The 20,089-nt window shown below is 45.9% G+C and overlaps 1 protein-coding gene across 1 annotated transcript in view; it reads left to right on the top strand.

The window, feature by feature from the left end:
• The window catches only part of SPECC1L (sperm antigen with calponin homology and coiled-coil domains 1 like), a 142,241-nt gene that overhangs the window by 78,984 nt on the left and 43,168 nt on the right, over window positions 1-20,089 (top strand). Inside the window, exons 11-13 of the mRNA XM_062182105.1 lie at window positions 6,963-7,046; window positions 9,738-9,894; window positions 13,223-13,325. Of these exons, the coding sequence (XP_062038089.1) occupies window positions 6,963-7,046; window positions 9,738-9,894; window positions 13,223-13,325 (344 nt within the window). The remainder of the gene's footprint in view (window positions 1-6,962; window positions 7,047-9,737; window positions 9,895-13,222; window positions 13,326-20,089) is intronic.

Here is a 20,089-nt window from a genome sequence, read left to right on the forward strand (position 1 = left end):
CTATGTAAAGAAAAGAGGTTTATTCCACATCTTAGCTGTTGTGAGCTGCAGTAAACATGGGGGTGCAGATAAACTCATGCCCATCAACTGAAGACTGGATAAAAAAATTATGGGATATGTACTCTATGGAATACTACATAGCAGAAAAAAAAAATGGATGAATCTAGAAAACATCATAATGAAATAAGCCAGTTCCAAAGGACAAATATCTTATGTTCTCCCTGATCTGTGATAACTAATAGAGCATCTAAAAGGAAATCTGTAGAAGTGAAATTGACACTTTGGGAAGCAATGACTTGAACAGCCCTTGTCTTGACTGTTGTAGAACAGTTTTTTTTTCTTCTTCATACTGTTTGTTGAACTCTTTAGTTAACGTAGAGTTAATCACATGTATATAAAGTCAATTGAAAATAGATCTCAGAAAAAATAATAGGAATAAGAGAGGGAGGAGGAAGTTTGTAACTGTAAAGCTGTGTAGTTCTGCATACATTCCTACAGACTTAATTCTAAGGGTATAGTTTAAAAACTTGCCATGGGACCCCAAATCCCATTAAGCTGGGTGGTAAAAAATGCCATCTTAAGTGTTAAAGTGATCATATAGATAGGATTAAGTGTTAAAGGGATCCTATAAATAAGATCAAGTGTCTGGTAATAATAATAGATAAAATTAAAAAGGAGAGAATGTTCCAACATTGGGAAGCAGTCCACACAGCAGACTCATAGAATGACAATTGCTTTAAATAGCACTCTGACCTCAGAATCAGCCCTTAAGGAGTTCTAGTCTGGCTGAAAAGCCCATGAGAGCATTTCAGGCATGGAAAGCCAAGACACTGTTGCAAAAAAAAAAAAAAAAAAAAAAAAAAAAAAAAAAATGTCCTACAGGAAGGATCTCTGAGAGGGAGACCCCAGTGGAAAGAAGGGACCATCAAAGAATAAAGTACCTTACTCTGAAGGGAGGAGAGAACTTCCACTCTGCTTATGGCCTTGTCTAAATACTAACAGAGATTGTGGATTCAAAAGGCTTCCATGGCCTAGGCAGCTCATGTCAATAGCCCCAGGTAGTCACTGACATTATACGTAAGAGTATTAATTGTTAAACTAACAACAAGAGTCACTGTGTACTTACTTCCCATGCAGGACCTCTGTCCTCAATGAGTTGTATTATGAGAATTTACAATAAAACTTGTTCCCAATTTTGTGTGTGTGTGTGTGTACGCACGCACAAATTGTTGAAATCTTTACTTAGTATAGAGTTGGTCTTCTGTATATAAAGTTAATTGAAAATTCATCTTAATGGAGAATGGGTTGGGAATGGAGGAGGGAGGAGGAGAAGAAGGTGGAGTGGGAGATTGAGTAGGAGGGTGGGTATACTGGGAAGAATCACTATATTCCTAAAGTTGTGCTTATGAAATTTGTACTCATTAAATAAAAGGTATCTTTGGGGACAAAAAAAAAAAAAAAAAAAGAGCTTTACTTTAGCTCACACAGTTCTGGAGGTACTGGGATTCTGTCATGACAGCCCCAGTCATCATAATAGCCTCATTCAATCCTGATTACTCTCCAAAGGCCCTCCTCTGAATGCTACCCTCTTAATACCTCACAGTAGGGGTGAGACTTGTTCAGTTAAAGTACCAGGAGCACTGGGGCTGCAGACTCTGCATGGCATCAGTGTGAGTTCAGTGTGGTGATGGAACTCCTCATCGCTGAGTCTTTCCTGAGTGTCGGGCAGACTGGTTGTGTACAGTTAGGGACAGTGAGACAGGAGATGCTGCTGCTGTCTCCCCTGCACAGAGAGGCTTTATTTGCTGCCTCTTCACTCCTGCTTCGTTCTTCATTCCTGACCCAAGCTCTCCTCCCACTCAGAAAGCCCACTTGCTAAGGGAACAAATAATGGAAAATTTAAAGTCTCCTTGACCCAAGCACTTTGTGTCTCCTCTTCCTGTTTTGACACCCCACCTCCCGGCTGGATCTACAAATGGTTTCTGTGTGTGCGCAGAGGTCCTTGGCCTCACCGCAGCCTGGCTGTTGGTCTCTTTGATGCAGACCCTCAACTGTAACCAGGAATAGTGATGAGCACCAGTTCCTCTCTTCAGACCTACAGCCAGACTCTCCTTCCACCCCATCATACCTGCAGCTGCTGAGGTCATGTTGCCAGCCACGTGAGCTCTCAGTCCTGCTCTGATACACACAGTTAGCCTGATTGGGCACCGTGGAACACTCCCTCTTCTGGGCTGTTCTCTTTGTTTTCCCAACACCACACTCCTGTGTCTCCTCCATCTCCTGTGCCAGTCCCTTTCTTCCTGACCTGTAAGTGGTGTGGCCCAGAGCTCAGCCTCTGGGCCTTTGTTCTCTGTGCGTGCTCACGCTTTGTTACTGTTTCCTTTCTCATGGCTTTAAGCACTGTTTCCCTGGCTGAGGATTGTCCCAGTCTCCTCTCCAGCCTCTTCCTCCCCTCTGGGCCCCAGAGTCACACATGCCGTTGCCACTTGACATCCTTATTGTAGTAATTGAATATTTGCAGACTGAATGTGTCCAGGACAAGATTCCCACACTTCCCACATGGAATCTGCCTTCCCCATCTCAGTTGATATACCCTAGAGTCAACCTTAACTCCTCACTACATCTTAGATCTGTTGTGTGTTAAAAATGGTCCTGCTTGGCTGGCGCCGCAGCTCAATAGGCTAATCCTCCGCCTGCAGCACCAGCACCCTGAGTTCTAGGCCCGGTTGGGGTGCCGGATTCTGTCCTGGTTGCTCCTCTTCCAGTTCAGCTCTCTGCTGTGGCCCGGGAGTGCAGTGGAGGATGGCCCAAGTCCTTGGGCCCTGCACCCACATGGGAGACCAGGAGAAGCTCCTGGCTTCAGATCAGCGCAGTGCGCCGGCCGCAGTGGCCAGTGGGGGCTGAAACAACGGAAAAGGAAGACCTTTCTCTCTGTCTCTCTCTCTCTCACTGTCCACTCTGCCTGTCAAAAACAAAAACAAAATGGCCCTGCTTTTCAAAATACGTCCAGAATCAGTAACAGTCTTCCTTGTAGTGTCTTGTCATCTAAGCTGCTGCCCCTTCTCACTAGGATTCTGAGAAAGGATACCTGATCCTTCTCAAAGTGTATTCCTTTTTTCTTTCTTTTTTATTTTTGTTTTATTATTATTATTTTTTGACAGGCAGAGTGGACAGTGAGAGAGAGACAGAAAGGTCTTCCTTTTCCGTTGGTTCAGCCCCCAATGGCCGCTGCGGCTGGTGTGCTGCAGCTGGCACACCGCGCTGATCCGAAGCCAGGAGCCAGGTACTTCTCCTGGTCTCCCGTGGGGTGCAGGGCCCAAGCACTTGGGCCATCCTCCACTGCACTCCCGGGCCACAGCAGAGAGCTGGCCTGGAAGAGGAGCAACCGGGACTAGAACCCGGTGTGCCGGCGCTGCAGGCAGAGGATTAGCCTATTGAGCTGCGGCGCCAGCCCTTTCTTTTTTATTTTTAAGATTTATTTATTTAAGAAGCAGAGAGAGAGAAAGAAAGGGTCATGGGGTGGGGGCCTGCTGATGACATTAGTGGCTTTTATTTATTTATTTATTTATTTATTTGAAAGTCAGAGTTAGAGAGAGAGAGAGATTTTCCATCCCTCTGCTGGTTCACTCCCCAGATGGCTGCAATGATCAGACTGAGCCAAGCTGAAGCCAGGAGCCAGGAATTCCATCTGGCTCTCCCATGTCGATGGCAGGGGCCAAACCACTTGGGCCTTCCTCCTCTGCTTTGCCAGGCAGGGAGCTGGATCAGAAGTCTAGCAGCTGGGACATGAACTGGCACTCAAATGGGATGCCAGCATTGCAGGTGGCAGCTTAACCTGCTGTGCCACAATGCTGGCTTCATATATTTTTGAGATTTTAAAGTTGTTTTTGGCAGGAGCATTGGTCCATTTGGAATTACTCCTCAACTAACAGAAGGTGCATGTTCAGCTGCTATTTTTATTTCTTTAATTAATTAATCATCTTTTAAATTAGGAAAGGCTCCTATTTTAAAATCCATTATTTTGCCAGTAAATTTGATTTGGAAAACAATAAAGGGACAACTGTTTCTCTGATTTCTGAAATAAGAGAATTAAGGTCTGGTGTGCTCCTGTTATCTCTAGCCGTCTGTTGGAAGCAAGCAGAGTACATATCTCTCTCCAGGTTTATTCCTTTTCTGGGCCTCAGATCCCATCCCCGTGGGCTTTCGCAGATGCTATTGGCCACCTGCTGTTGCCTGATCATCCCCTTCTCCTGGATCTTCATCTTTGTCCTCTTTGCTGATTCCCTTCTGTCATCATTTAAAATGCTTACAATGGTCCCATGTGAAAAGGGAAGAAAGCCCTCCCTCTCTCACACACTCACTGCTTTGCTTTCTCTTACCCTTCAACCACTTATCTCCCCATTTTTACCAACTTCCAGTCTCCCCTCAGCACATTCTAATCTTAGTTTTGTCCCCACCAAGCTATTGAATTACTCAAGCGAAGCTGCCAGGGACCTCCATGTCACCCTGTAGACTCCCACCTCTTCAGCCATATGCTGATGATTTCCAGAACTGTGATGCACACTTCAGACTTTGTTCTGAACTGGCTGATTGCCTGCTCCACATCTTTCCTTGGGTACCTCAAAGCGTTCTCGAATTCAGTGTGTCCACCTATCTTCCTTTCCTAACACACCTTACCTTTCCATCTCTGTACATAGTACCTCCTCCCTTCTCACCTCTGCATCCGGTTGGTCAGGATGTCTGTTGATCCTGCCTGCTTGAATCTGTTGGCTTTACCTCTGCGGTGATGTCACTGACGTCCAGGTCGTCACCATCTCTGTACAGGAGCTGGCATCGTGCACGCACTATTACCCCTCCCCAGTGCTAACCAGATAGACCCTCACTGTCTGCTCATTGCAGCAGGGTGAGTCCAGGCTCCTCCCTGTGGAATGGGCCTGCGTGGCCTGCCCTTGCCCTCCACCGTCGCCGCCCTGCATTTCTCTTGGTGTTCGCTGAACGCTCTTTTCCTTCCAAGCTCCCCTTTGCCTGCATAAAAACCATTAATTATTCTTCTAGTCTTAACTTTGCTGTCATTTCCTGAGGAGGCCTTTCCGGACCTCCCCTCGAGATCAGCCATGTTGCCCACTGTGTTCCCAGAGCCCCATGTACTTAACTCTAGCCAGCACTCATCATGATTTTATGGATGTCTGCTTCCGCTCGAGACCTGAGCTCCACGAGGACACGTCCTCAGTCGCCTTGCTGCTTTCCCCTGACCTTTGCACCAAGCCCAGTGCTGGCGAGTCGTAGACAGGCACCCCCTGGGTTTTGTTTCATGAATGGATTAAAGACAAGAATAACTCCATGTGGCAATAGGGTAGGATTTTTCTTTTTTTTACTGTAAGATGCAATCTGCAGCCTGCTATAATTGACTGTGGTGCACTAATCTTATCTCCGGAAGGAGGCTCTGCTGGATAGTGTACCGTGAAGGTGGAAACTAGCCTGCAGATGCCACCGTCCGGTGTTGTCCCTGTGCCAGGCACCACTGGGCAGACTGGATTCTCGCAGGGAAAATAACTTCTTGGGCTGGCAGTACACGTGGTGCTGTAGCTGTTGAAAGCCGCCACAGATGACTCTAAAACAAATAACCTACCTGGGCCTTCAGGACATTTTTGTGCATTTTTAGAAAGTTCAGGTATTGGGCTACAGCAGGGTTTGTCTGTGGCCCTGCGAGTAGAAATGTCGCAAACACAAGACTTACCGAGGTGGTAGGCGTGCGTATCAGCAGTGAATTCTGTGCACCTCTTTTCACTTGTGTGCCTGTAGCGTGCACTGTAAAAGAGCACACGTTACATACTACACCTTAGAAACACTTCCTGTCTCAGGAATGGCCAGGACTGTTGCCTGTGTCCATAGCTGACACTTCTGTTTTGATTTCTTTCTCACCTTTGTTTTTGCTTTCTTAATTTGCTGTGTTACTCTTTGGGAGACTAAGACTTTGAGGGAAATGACCACAGTTTCATAATTGTTGAATGGAATTTTTGATTAAATCCAAAATGCCAATTTCTGTTTTCTGCAATTTCTGTGTTCTGCTGACTGTTTTGTCTCTCAGACTGCATAAAATGCTCTTCCTGTCAGGAGAAATGCTAGTTGCCGGCAGGGCCCGGGATCATGACTGATGCCTGCTTTGGCTCTCTGCACAGGGTTGGTGTTTGTTCAGGATGAGCGAGCTGTTAGGACTCTAGGCACTGTAGGTCCTGTCTTCACTGAGATCCTGAGCCTGGTCTTCCCGCTCGCCAGACCAGGTGTTTCTTAGACCCTGTTGGAGTGGAGGACGTGCTGTCCTGAGGAGACAGTGTCACTTGCCATTACTTTTGACATCCTCACATTTTGAAGGGGATAATTGTTTACATTGTCAGTTCCAGAAAAGTGGTGGCCACACTTGGACAGCAAGGCCAGTGGTCTTCATGAAACACGGGGGTTTCTTCTTCCTCCGCAGGGGTCTTTCTCACCAGTCTGGTCTCATCCTCCCACACCTAGCCTTGGTCAGTCAGAACACAGCCTGTCTTCCTCGTGCTGCCTCCAGGCAGCCTGCAGTTGGACTTGCGTGGCGTGCACTGTGTGTGTATATGTGTGTGGTGGGCCCACGACACCCAGGAACAAGGCTCTAGCTTAGTTTGTAATGTGACTGAGACGCACTAGGGGATCTGTGAGCTTGGGTTGAGTTGCACTGGAGAGGTAGGTGGCAGTCAGTGATTCAGAAGCGCTCATCTGTGTAGCCTCGGTGGTCCCTGGAAATAAAATGTTGAGTGGAACGCTCTCTTATCCTCAAGAGATGCTCTGGGTGAACAGACTGTGGGGACTGTTGAGGGATTGGGAAGGAAGGTGAGCTGCAAGGTTGAGAGAAGTCAGACTCGCCTTCCCTGAACCCTTGCGATCCTCACTGGCACCAGATTTCTCTATTGTGACCTTCTTCTCTTGTGCAGAGCATCTGTTAAGGACGTCGTCCACCAGCCGACCTGCCTCGCTGCCCAGAGTACCTGCCATGGAAAGTGCCAAGACCATCTCAGGTAATGACCTTTATCTGAAATTTCGTTCCAAAAGATTCTCCAGAAGTTAGACTAATCGTCCTGAATACTTTCTCATTAGACTTACTCAACTCTACTTGCCTCTTCAGCTCTTAAGTTGATTATTTTTCACTTTGAATTTGTCCTGTAGTATCTTCTAAATTCTATGGAGATCACATTTTCAAAATGTGATTTAAAAACAAAAATAAGGGGCCAGTGTTGTCGTGCAGTGAATAAAAGCCGCTGCCCATAGTGCTAGGAGTTCCATATCGTTGCCGGCTTAAGTCCCAGCTGCTCTACTTCTGATCCAGCACCCTGCTAATGGCCTGGGAAAAGCAGTGGAAGATAGTCCAAATGCTTGGGCCTCTGCCACCCACATGGGAGACCTAGAAGTTTCTGGCTCCTGCTTGATCTAGCCCTGTCCCCCCAAGCTTTTGTGGCCATCTGGGGAGCGAACTAACAGATGGAAGATCTCTTTTCCTGTCTCTCCCTCTCCCTGTAACACTGCCTTTCAATTAAATAAAGAAAGCTTTAAAAAAACCTAAATAACAACAAAACCAAAAAGCTAGAGAGTTCCTTTCATTTAACAAATACTTACTAAGCATCTACAGCAGGGGTGGGGAATGTCTGGTCCATGGGCCATTTAAGGCCCGTGGAATCATTTGGTTTGGCCCTGCCGAGGCAACAGCAGGCCTTTCTCAGCCTCTATTTCATATAAACGTCTGAGAGGTTTTATCATGCAGTTTCCTAGTACTCAGCTTAACAGAAACTACTGATTTAAAGCATAAAAACAAGTGAGAGGGGTGGGTGTTTGGCGTATTGGTGAAGCTGCTGCCTAAGACACCTGCACCCCATATCAGAGTGTCTGGGTTCAAGTTCCATCTCTGTTCTCCATTCCAGCTTCCTGCTAATGCACCTGCTGGGAGGCAGCAGGAGATGGCGCAGGAAACTGTTTCCCTGCCACCCATGTGGGAGACACGGGTTGAGGTACTGTCTCCTGGCTTTGGCTTTGTTCATCTTTGGCTGTTGTGGGCATTTTGGGAGTGAGCCATCAGAGGGGAGATGTCCCTCTATTTCTCTTTCAAATAATTTTTTAAAAACATATTGACAGGGAAAACTTATGCTGGAAATGTGTAAGTGTGTCATTTTAAGATCACGTCATAGCAGATTGTGTCTGTCCCCATTTCATCTTTGAGGATGGTGCTTTACTAACGCAGAATTATATTCTCTTTATGGCTACCTGAAAATCAAGAAGATCGTAGCCACTAAAAGAAGGATGCTTGATGGCAGGAGGGAGTTACTGATGTGTCCCAGTCACAGTCTGAGGAAGAGGCAGTTAAGGGTTCCTGCAGATTCACCTTCTGAGCTGAGAGAGAACGGGTCTGGGGGCCGGGCCTTTGTCTGTGTGTCTCTTCACACAGAGCTCCACTAAGCTTCCAAGGCCCTCCCAGCATTCCTCAGGGCTGCCTTCTTTAAAGCTGCTTTTGTTGTAGCTGTTCTCAGGGCTGAAGTGGCCACTTCCACCTCACTGTTCCCAGAACTTAGCAGTTCTAACAAGAGTGGTACAGAGCCAGACTTTCAGAGTCAGGCTTTTCTGAAAGGTTGTTGCTGTGTCTCCAGAGTTGACTTGCTTCCTGGATTCAGTGAAGCCTGATGCAGAATTCTGGGCAGCATCTCTTCCCTTCTCTGCCCTGGCAGAGCTATCAGCCAATATCAGAAGGGCTGTGTTCATTGCAGGTGTGGGTACTGGGCAGGGATGAGTAGTTGCAAGTGCTGTGTTGCAGTCACCAGCCTTTGTTTTTGTTTGTTTTTTTAAAGATTTATTTTTACTTTATTTGGAAGGCAGAGTTACATAGTGAAGAAGTGAGACAGAGAGAGAGAGAGAGAGAGAGAGAAAGAGAGAAATCTTCCATCTGCTGGTTCACTCCTCAAATGGCAGCAACAGCCAGGGCTTGGGCCAGGCTGAAGCCTAGAGCTTCTTCTGTGTCTCTGAAGCGTGTGCAGGGGCTGGAGCACTCTGTCCATCCTCTGCTGCTCTCCCAGGCACACTAGCAGGGAGCTGGATCTGAAGTGGAACAGCTAGGTGTGGAACTGGGATGCCGACGTCATGGCAGAGGCTTAACCCTCTATGCCACAATGCCAGCTCTTAAGCCTTTGGTTTCTGGTTGTATTTGTACTTACTATGTACTATGTAGATACTGTGAGTGTTAAAGGGTTGGCTACAACATACGCGAATGTGTGGAGCTCAGTGCATAGTTCAACTACCTGTTCACAGAATTTTTTAAAAAATGTATCCATGTGAGAGACAGAGACAAAGGCAGAGAACCCTCATCTACCGACAAACCCCATATACCCCCAGCAGCCAGGGCTGGGAACCCAATCTAGGTTTCCCACATGGGTGGCAGGAGCTGTCACTTCCTGCCTCCCAGGGTCTGTGTCAGCAGGAAACTGGAATCAGGAGCTGGAGGTGGGTATCAAACCTAGGCACTCTGATATGGGATGCTGGCGTCTTAACTGCTAGGCTAAATGCCCACCTCTCATGGATTTTTTTATGAAAAAAATGGAGAAATGCTTTCTAGTTATACCATAAGGAAATATATATTCTTTTAGGAATCTTCAGAAGAAAATATCTCAAGAACTCACTCTAAGATATTTTTGTTATAAAACATGTAAATGACTGTTTCTCACCATCAGTGTCTCGACGAAGTAGTGAAGAAATGAAACGGGACATCTCTGCGCCGGAGGGAGCTTCGCCAGCCTCTCTCATGGCCATGGGCACCACATCACCCCAGCTCTCGCTGTCCTCCTCTCCCACAGCGTCTGTGACCCCCACCACCCGCAGCCGGATAAGGTAGAGAGCAGATGACACTGATGCATCTCATGTACACCTTTGCTGGCCTCTGAGCCTAAATGATGGGGTTGTGAAATAGTAGCATGTGTGCACTGTGCTTTTTCTCTCTTTTGGTGTTAAGTGTTTAACTGACTTATTCCACATTGAGAAGTAGATAAATGACATAGAAGATACCGATCAAATGAAATAGCGAGCTCCTTTCCTCAAGCAGTTTTTGTTTTGCTTTTTAAAATTACAGTTGAACAGTTGAGCGCAAAAGTAAGTAGTGTGAAATCTGAATGCCTGGGGTGTGGGTGGGGTCAGAGAAGGCTCCCTAGGAGGTTGGGTGGGACTGAGCAGACCCTTGAGGGTGGGGAGAGAAGAGGTGACCATCGGCAAGAATAGTACCCTCTCTGGGTGAACAACCGAGGACCTGGGCCAGGGGGACATTGTAGGCAGGTGGTTCTGCGGATTCTGAAGGCAGATGCAGACGACCAGGGAAAGGTGTCCAGGCCATGTCAGGGGTGATAGAAGCAAAGATTGAACAGGTATGGCCAGGTGGTGGAGCCCCTGTGACGCCAAGTTGAGTCCCTGTGATGTGGTAGAAGCTATAAAGTGGAGTAGATAAGTCTGTGTGAGAAGGTGATCAAAGGACGGTCTGTTCTGGAGGAGCATCGGGGAAAAGAGCCCTTCTGAAACAGACACATCACGTCTGGAGCAGGGGGGTAGCAGAGGAGAGGACCTCAGGAGAGCGTTGCACCAGGAGGTTTTGTTTTTCAAACAAAAGAGATGATTTCAGCAGCAGAATTTTAGGAAAGGAACGTGAAGATGGGCCATATCAAAAGTGGCTCTACTTGTTTAGAATTAGAGTCTGAGAATGTGATACTACGTTAAACAAAACAGATGTCAAAAATGTAGCGTCCATAGTTTACAAGGATAAGGAGAGACTCTTGATAATTAAGAATTAAAGGAAGGATAGGAATGGATTTCAGAAATTTAACTATATATTAATTTGTGGGCTTGAAGATAAAATGAGATATTTGATCTTCCCAAATTTAAATTATGCACTTACTTTTAAAGCCCAACTTCTTCAGATTGTGGTCCCACAATGGCCGTACCATGGGAGCACGTAGGGAGTGCAGTACTAAGGGGAGCCAGAGTCTTTGTGTCCCAGCTGATGGGTTCATTCCTTCTGGCTCCCCACTAAGGAGCTATGATCTTCAGCAAGGTGTCTCCTGGCCTTAGTTTCCCCATTTGAAAATGAAGAGGTTAGGGATGGGTGTTGTGGTGCAGTGTGTTAAGCTGCCACTGTATCCTGTATCTGAGTGCTGCTTGACCCATGGCTATTCCACTTCCAATCCAGCTCCCTGTTAATGTCCCTAGAAGACAGGAGGTGATGGCTCAAGAACTTGGGTCCTTGTCACCCACGTGGGAGACCCTGGCTCCTGGCTTTGATGTTCCCTGGGTATTGTGGCCATTTGGGGTGTGAACCAGCAGATGTAAGTGCTTTTGGCCGTAGTACACATTCTCTTTTTCTCTCTCTCTGTCACTCTTTTGATTTTTTTTTTAAATATAAAGATTTATTTATTTATTTGAAAGGCAGAGTGACAGAGAGAGAGAGAGAAGGAGAGACAGAGAGAAAGAGAGAGATCTTCCATCTGCTGGTTCACTCCCCAAATGACCACAACAGTCAGGACTGGGCCAGGCCAAAGCTAAGAACTAGGAACTCCTTCCAGGTCTCTCACATGTGTGGCAGGGGCCCAAGCACCTGGGCCATCCTTCGCTACTTTCCCAGGCCATAGCAGGGAGCTGGGTTGGAGAGAGCAGTTGGGACTTGAACTGGCACCCATATGGGATACAGGTGCTTTAACTCTCTGAGCCACAGCTTTAACCCACTGAACCACAGCACCACTCCCCACTCTGTTTTCAAAAAGTAAATAAATCTTTTTAAAAAAAGAGGTTGTAAGGGGTACTCTAGAAGGCTCATTTCTTTTTTAAATTTTTATGTATTTATTAAACAGGTGGGGTGAGGTGAGGAGAGTGAGAGAGAGCACACCTGCTCTCATCCCCTGCTTCACTTCCTAAATGTACACAACGGTTGGGGATGGGCCAGGCTGAAGCCAGGAACTATTAACTCCATTCAGATCTCCCATGTGGGTGGCAGCCATCACCTACTGCCTCCCGGTGTCTGCATTAGTGGGAATTGAGTCAAAACTCTGATGGGGTGTAGATACCTGAATCACTGGGCCAAATGCCTGTCTACTGGACTCTTCTGCAGCTTCTCACTGTGTCCTTCTCCACTGCTTTTATAAGCTGTTTTGGTAACAGAATACACACCATGTGAGACAGAACAAGCTTTTCCCATTTCTTGCAATCGTTATTTTTATGTTTTGCTAGTTCACTCCCCAAGTTCCCCTAAGGGCTGTGGTTGGGCCGGGCCCAAAGGTAGGAGCCAGGAAGTCAATCCAGGTCTCCCATCTGGGTGGTCGGAGCTGTCACCTGCCGCCTTCCCAGGGTCTGCATTAGCAGGAAGCCGGGAACTAAAACCAGGTATTTGATATGGGAGGCGAGCCTCTTTGCCACCTGCTGCAGCCATAAATGATGTTTGATAATGGGATGATTAAAGACATAAAAGGTTAGAAACCAAGAGGAAAGGCTAGAAATCAAGCATAAGGATGACGGAGAGTCTGAGACTGAATGAGAGACAGCCACGGCACTTTCAGCTGCACCCTAGAAGGCGTTCCACTGATTGTACATGGATATCGTGTGGGGTCTTTGCCACTTTCCATGTGGATGGTGTGTAGAGTCCCTCCCTTTGGACAGTAAAAACCCTGACAGCAGTGGATCTGTGAGATCATAAACTAAAAGTTGATAGCTGAAAATAAGATGAAAGGGGGCTGGAGTTGGGGCACAGCGAGCTAAGCTTCCGCTTGCGATGCTGGCATCCCTTACCAGAGGACCAGTTCCAGTCCTGGCTGCTTTGCTTCCGATCTGGGTACCTGCTAATGTGCTGGGAAGACAGTGAAAGATGGCCCTTTCTACCCATATAGGAGACCCAGATGGAGTGTCAGGCTCCTAGTTTCTGCTGGACCAACATTGGCCATTGTGGCCATTTGAGTAATGAATCAGCTGATGGAAAGTCTCTATCTCTCTTTCCCTCTCCTTTTCCCTCTCCCTGGCTTTCAAATAAATAAATAAATCTTTAAAAAAAAAAAAAAAAGATATGTCTTGCTATTGGATGGCCTTTGAATGTACATTTCTCCTGTTCCAAATGCAAACTGATAAGTTCTTATTCTGGTTCTCAAATCAAAACTATTTCAATTTTGGTTTCCTTGTTTTCACTTTCCAGGGAAGAAAGGAAGGACCCTCTCTCAGCGTTGGCAAGAGAATACGGAGGATCAAAGAGGAACGCCTTGCTGAAGTGGTGTCAGAAGAAGACAGAAGGCTATCAGGTGATCACTCAGTCCTTAGGTCACACACAAGCAGCTGTCAGACCAAGCACTCAGGGTCGTAGCTTACTGTGCACCTCATGCTGGGAATAACGAGTCCTGTACCGAGTTTCAGAACACATTCTCAACGTCCCATTTGAACTTGGCTGTGTGAAAATAAGCTTGTTATCTTCCCAGAGTAGCCAGTCTTCCCCACACTTAGAATCAGCTCTTTCTTTCAAAATTTTTTTAAAGATTTATTAATTTATTTGAAAAGCAGAGCTACAGAGAGGCAGAGGTGGGGGAAGTGAGGGTGTTTTCCATACGCTGGTTCACTTCCAAAATGGCTGCAATGTCTAGAACTGGGCCAGTCTGAAACCAGGAGCCAGCCGGCGCCGTGGCTCAACACGCTAATCCTCCGCCTTGCGGCGCCGGCACACCGGGTTCTAGTCCCGGTCGGGGCACCGATCCTGTCCCGGTTGCCCCTCTTCCAGGCCAGCTCTCTGCTGTGGCCAGGGAGTGCAGTGGAGGACGGCCCAAGTGTTTGGGCTCTGCACCCCATGGGAGACCAGGAGAAGCACCTGGCTCCTGCCATCGGAACAGCGTGGTGCGCTGGCCGCAACGCGCTACCGCGGCGGCCATTAGAGGGTGAACCAACGGCAAAAGGAAGACCTTTCTCTCTGTCTCTCTCTCACTGTCCACTCTGCCTGTCAAAAATTAAAAAAAAAAAAAAAAGAAAAGAAAAGAAACCAGGAGCCAGAAGCTTCTTCAGGGTCTCCCACATGGGTTCAGGGGCCCAAGGACTTGGGCCATCTTCTACTGCTTTCCCAGGCCACAGCAGAGAGCTGAATCAAAAGTAGAGCAGCCGGAACTTGAACTGGTGCTCATGTGGGATGCCGGCACTGCAGGTGGCAGCTTTTACCCACCAGCCCCAGCACTTATTTAAGTGCTTTAGTAAGATTTTATTAAAATATTATTGAAAGACAGTTACACGGCACGGGGTTGGGGGTATCTTCCAGGGGCTGACATTGTGCATTGTGGTGTATTGGGTTAAGCTGATGCCAGCATCCCATATGGGTGCTGGTTCGAATCCTGGCTGCTCCACTTCCCATCCAGCTCGCTCCTAAAGTGCCCAGGAAAGCAGTGGAAGATGGCTCAGAGCTTGTGTCCCTGCATCCACACGGGAGACCTGGAAGAAGCCCTTGGCTTCGACCTGGCCCAGCCTTGGCTCTTGTAGCCATTTGGGGAATGAACCAGTGGATGGACGATCTCTCTCTCTCTGGCTTTCCCTCTCTCTGTCTGTAACTCTACCTTTCAAATAAATAAATGAATCTTAAAAAAAAAAAAAAAGAGGGAGAAAAAAAAGAGATCTTACATCTGCCAGTTCACTCCCCTATGACCTGGCCTAATCCGGGCCAAAGAGCGGGGCCTGAAACTCCATCCAGGTCTCCCATTGGATGGCTGGGGCCCAAGTCCTTGGACTATCTTTCACTCCTTTCCCAGGTGCATTATCAAGGAGCTGGATCAGATGTGGAGCAGCTGGGACTCAATCCAGCACTCATATGGGATGCTGCACAACACTCATCCCTGTTTATATATTTTAGCTAGATCATTTCTCATAACATTTTCCCATCCCGTTGTTCTTTGTGTCCTAATCATTTCACATCTGGACTGTTTTAATACTCTGCCATTTCCTACCCTATCTCTTTGTCTCTTTCAATATTTCATTCAGGTTTTATTTTATTTATTTACTTACTTTACCTTTATTAGGAAGGTGAAGAGAGAGACAGAGATTTTCTATTTGGCTCACTCACCAAATGCCTTCAATAGCTAGGGTTGGGCTAGACCAAAGCCAGGAGTCTGGAACTCAATCCAGGTCTCCCACTGAAGGGCAGGGACCCAGTATTTGAGCCACTGCCTGCTGCCTCCTAGGCACACATGAGCAGGAAGATGGATTGGAAGTGGATAATGCGGGACTCAAACCAGGCACTCCAGTGGGGGGTGCAGGTGTCCCAAGTGGCATCTTTTTTTTTTTTTTTTTTTTTTTAAAGATTTTTTATTTCAAAGGCAGAGGTAGAAAGGGAGGGAGGGAGGGAAGGGGGGGGGGGTTGGTCTTTCATTCGCTGGTTCACTCCCCAGATGACCACAATGGCTGGAACTGTGCCAGTCCGAAGCCAGGAGCCTGGAGCTGCTTCCAGTTCTCCCAGGCCATAGCAGAGAGCTGGATAGGAAGTGGAGCAGCCAGGACTAGAACCAGTACCCACAGGGGATACTGGTACCGCAGGTGGCGTCTTCACCCGCTACTCCACAGCGCGCTGGCCCCAAGCTGTATCTTAACCACCACACCAAATGGGCTCCCCCAACCCAATTCTGTTTTAAACAATGTTAAATATCACTCTGGAAGGGAGACTCATTCCATATAAAAAGGAAACTTCTAAGGTGTATCCATTACAAAAAATATAATTTAGATTCTGTGCCAAAAAATACAGTTTAGATTCTGGTTGCCTCACCTATGATCTTCAGTTACAAAGATTCTGTCCAGCCTGCAGCTGGCTTCTCATACTGTGGTACACATTCAGAAAAGTACATGAGAAGAAAGGAGTTCTGTGTTCTCAGTGTCAACACATCCGTCCTCATCTCACTGAAAAAAGGAACCAGCTGCAATATTTGCATGCAGTTTTTATGCAGTAAAGGTAATGAAGTAGTAAAGGAGCAGTTTAAGATCTACCAGTAACAAGTCCCTTTTGGACAAAATTCTGCATGACTTCCAGCGGTAATCTTCAGCTCACTTAAGATCAAAGAATCAAATGTATTGTAATGGTCATAGATGAAACTCTTAATAAGGAATGAGGACTTACTGAGAGCCTACATGTCTCCAGCTTCCATTCACTGTTGATGAGGCTGTGGAGAAATGGGTAGCCTTTTGCATTGTGGGGAGAATATAAGATGAGTAGGTAGCTACTGTGGAAAACTTCTAAGAAAATATAACATAATTACATATGATCTGGGATTCTTCAGTTCCACATGTATACCCACAAGAATTGAAAGCCGGGGCTTGACAAGACTCTTCACACATGCTCCTAGCAGCATAGTTCACAGGAGCTAAAAGGTGGAAGCAACCCAGCTGTCCATCAACACACAGGCAAATGTTGTATATACACACTATGAATATCAGCCTTCCTTGGTAGGAAATACAGTTCTGACCCAGGTTACTGCATGAAGATACTGTGCTAAATGAAACAGGTCCAATATGATATGATTACACTTACATGAAGTACCTAGAATAGTCACTCCCAAAGGCAGAGGAGGTAGAATGGTTCCCAGAGGCTGGAGGAAGGAGAGAGGGGTATCACTGTGTAACTGATACAGTTTTTGTGTCGTGAGATAAAAAAGCTCTGGAGAGGGGTAGTGGTGATGATACCGTGATTTACTTACTGCCACTGACCTGTATATATATATTTTTTTATTTTTATTTTTTGACAGGCAGAGTTAGACAGTGAGAGAGACAGAGAGAAAGGTCTTCCTTGGTTCAGCCCCCAATGGCTGCTGCGGCTGGCGTGCTGCAGCTGGCGCACCGCGCTGATCCAAAGCCAGGAGCCAGGTGCTTCTCCTGGTCTCCCATGCGGGTGTAGGGCCCAAGGACTTGGGCCATCCTCCACTGTGCTCCCGGGCCACAGCAGAGAGCTGGCCTGGAAGAGGGGCAACCGGGACAGAATCTGGCGCCCCTACCGGGATTAGAACCCAGGGTACCGGCACTGCAGGCGGAGGATTAGCCTATTGAGCTGCAGCACCGGCCAAACTGACCTGTATATTTAAGGGTAGATAAAATCGTAAATTTTATGTTATTTATTTAACCACAATAAAAAAGTTTCTAAAATGGATGAAATGATGTTTTTTATGTATATTTTACATATAAAAAACTGTAGAAAATGCAAATGATTGAGAAAGAGCTAGATAGAAAACCAGCAAGGAGAAGACTTAAGTAACGCTGTTTACCAACTGGACCTGAAAGATATTTATAGAACTGTACCCAGTAACAGCCAGTACACTGTCTCAGATGCACCTGGAACATTCTAAGAGAGGATGTATATTAGTCATGAAACCAATCTCAGTAAATTTAAAAAGATTGGAATCATATACATTTGATTCAGTTACTTCTAATCATAATGAGATACAATTAGAGATCATAAGAAAAACTAGAAAATTTGTATGTGTATGGAAATTAAACCACACACTTAACCAGTGGTTCAAAGAATAAATCACAAGGGAAATTAGGATATGCATGAAGAGAACAGACTGGAAAAACAACAAACCAAAATTTATTGCAGTGAAGCTGTGAAAGCGGTTCTTAGAGGGAAACTGAAAGCTATAAATGCCTGCCTTTAAGAAGATAGACCCCAATGCAATAATCTAACCATCCACTTGTAAGTAAGTAGGAAAAAAAAGATGGATGTTTGGCTTAGGGGGTAAGACATACTGGCCTATATCCCTTCCCACATCAGAGTGCCTTGGTTCAACTCCTGATCCTGGCTCTGGCTCCTGACTCCAGCTTCTTACTAATGCAAAGCTATGAGAGGCAGCAGGTGATGGCTTACATGGTTGAGTTCCTGCCGTCCATGGAAGAGCACTGGATTGAGTTCCAAGCTCCGGACTTTAGCAATCTCTTTGTTGTCAGTTTGTTTCACTCTCTCTTTGCCTCTCGAGTGAATGAAAGAAGAAAAAGGAAACTAAACCTGAAGCAAGCAGAAAGAAAGTAGTAGTAAAGATTAAAGAAGAAATAAATGGGGGCTGGTGCTGTGGCGTAGTGGGTAAAGCTTCCACCTGCAGTGCTGGAATCCCATATGGGCACCTGTTCAAGTCCTGGCTGCTCCACTTCTGATCCAGCTCTCTGCTATGGCCTGGGAAAGCAGTAGAAGATGGCCTAAATCCTTGGGTCCCTGCACCCACACGGGAGACCCAGAAGAAGCTCCTGGCTCCTGGCTTCGGATCAGTACAGCTCTGGCCGTTGTGGTCATCTGGGGAGTAAACCAGTGGATGGACTGTGTCTCTGTCTCTGTCTCTCTCTCTCCTTCTCTGCAACTCTGCCTTTCAAATAAATAAATAAATAAATCTTTTTTTTTTTTTAAAAAGAGAAATAAATAAAATAGAAAAAGAATAGAGGAGATCAATGAAAGCAAAAATTGATTTTTTGAAAAGATAGCAAGTTGGAGCCAGCATTATAGTGTAGTGGGTTAAGCTGCCACCTGTGATGCTGGCACTGGTTCGAGTCCTGGCTGCTCCATTTCTGATTGAGCTCCATGCTAGTGTGCTTGGGAAAGCAACAAAAATGGCCCAAGTGCTTGGTCCCCAGTACCCACGTGGAAGACCCAGATAAGCTCTTGTCTCCGGCTGCAGCCTGGCCCAGCCAGGGAGTGAACCAGTGGATGGAAGACATCTCTCTCTGTCTCTATCTCTCCTTATTTTTCGGTAACTCTGACTTTTAGATAAAAAAAGGTTTGGGGAAAAAAAGATTTGACAAGCTTTTAGCTAGATTGACAAAGGCAAAAAAAATTTTTAAATCACCAAAATCACGACTAAAATTAGTGACCTCACAGAAATAAGGATTTAAAGGAATGCTATAAACAGTTATATTCACACAAATTGGGTAGTCTAGATGATATGGACAAATTCCTAGAAAGACACAAACTCTTAAAACTGACTCAAGAAGAAAGAATCTAAATATACAGATAATAAATAGAGTAAGTAGTCAAAAAACTTCCAACAAAGAAAAGCCCAAGACTAGATAGCTTCACTGATTAATTTTCTCAGATATTTAAAGAATTAACATCAGTGCTTCTCAGACTCTCCCAAAAATTAAACAGAAGATCATTTCCTAAATCATTCTTTGAGGCCACTATTAACCTGATACTAAAGTCAGTCAGAGACATCATGAGAGAAGAAAAGTACAGACCAGTATTCCCTGGGCAAAAACTCCTTAAAAGGGACTGATGTTGTGGTATAGCGAGTATGGATGCCAGTTTGAATCCTGGCTGCTCCACTTCTAATCCAGCTTCCTGCTAATGTGCCTGAGAAAGCAGTGAAAGATGGCTCAAGTGTTTGGGCCCCTGCCACCCACATGGGAGACCTGGAAGAAGCTCTTGGCTCCTGGCTTCTGCCTTGGCCCAGCTCTGGCCTTTGTGACCATTTGGGGAGTGAACCAGCTGATGGAAGAGCTCTCTCTGTATAACTCTACTTCTCAAATAAATAAATAAATCTTAAAAAAACCAAACAAACACAAACCCTTAACAAAATAAAGGACCACATGCTACAATCAAGAGGGATTTATCAGAGAAATGCACATTTGGTTCAGTGTAAGAAAATGATTCAATGTAATCTACCATATCATTAGATAAAGGGAAAAATACACAATTCATCTCAATAGATGCAGAAAGGCATTTTTGCAACTTTCAACAACCATTAATTTCGTTTTGTTTTAAAAGCAATCCACAAACTAGGAATAGAAGGGGACTGTTTCGATCTGATGTAGGACCTCTGTGAAAACCCCACAGCTAACCTCCTACTTAATGGTGAAGGACCAAAAGCATTTCCTCTAAGACCAGGAACTAGAAATAATGTCCATTCTCACCACTTCTATCCAGCATTTTACTGGAAGTTCTAGCTAGGGCAAGGGAGAAAAAAAAAGGTAAAAGGAATTCACATTGAAAGAAGAAAGTAAAACCTCTGTTCTTAGGTGATGTAATTTATATCTATAAACCTTTAAAGAGTTCACAGCAAAATAGCTAGAACTA

The sequence above is a fragment of the Lepus europaeus genome, chromosome 23 (genome assembly GCF_033115175.1).
Source record: "Lepus europaeus isolate LE1 chromosome 23, mLepTim1.pri, whole genome shotgun sequence".
Taxonomy (NCBI): Eukaryota; Metazoa; Chordata; class Mammalia; order Lagomorpha; family Leporidae; genus Lepus; species Lepus europaeus.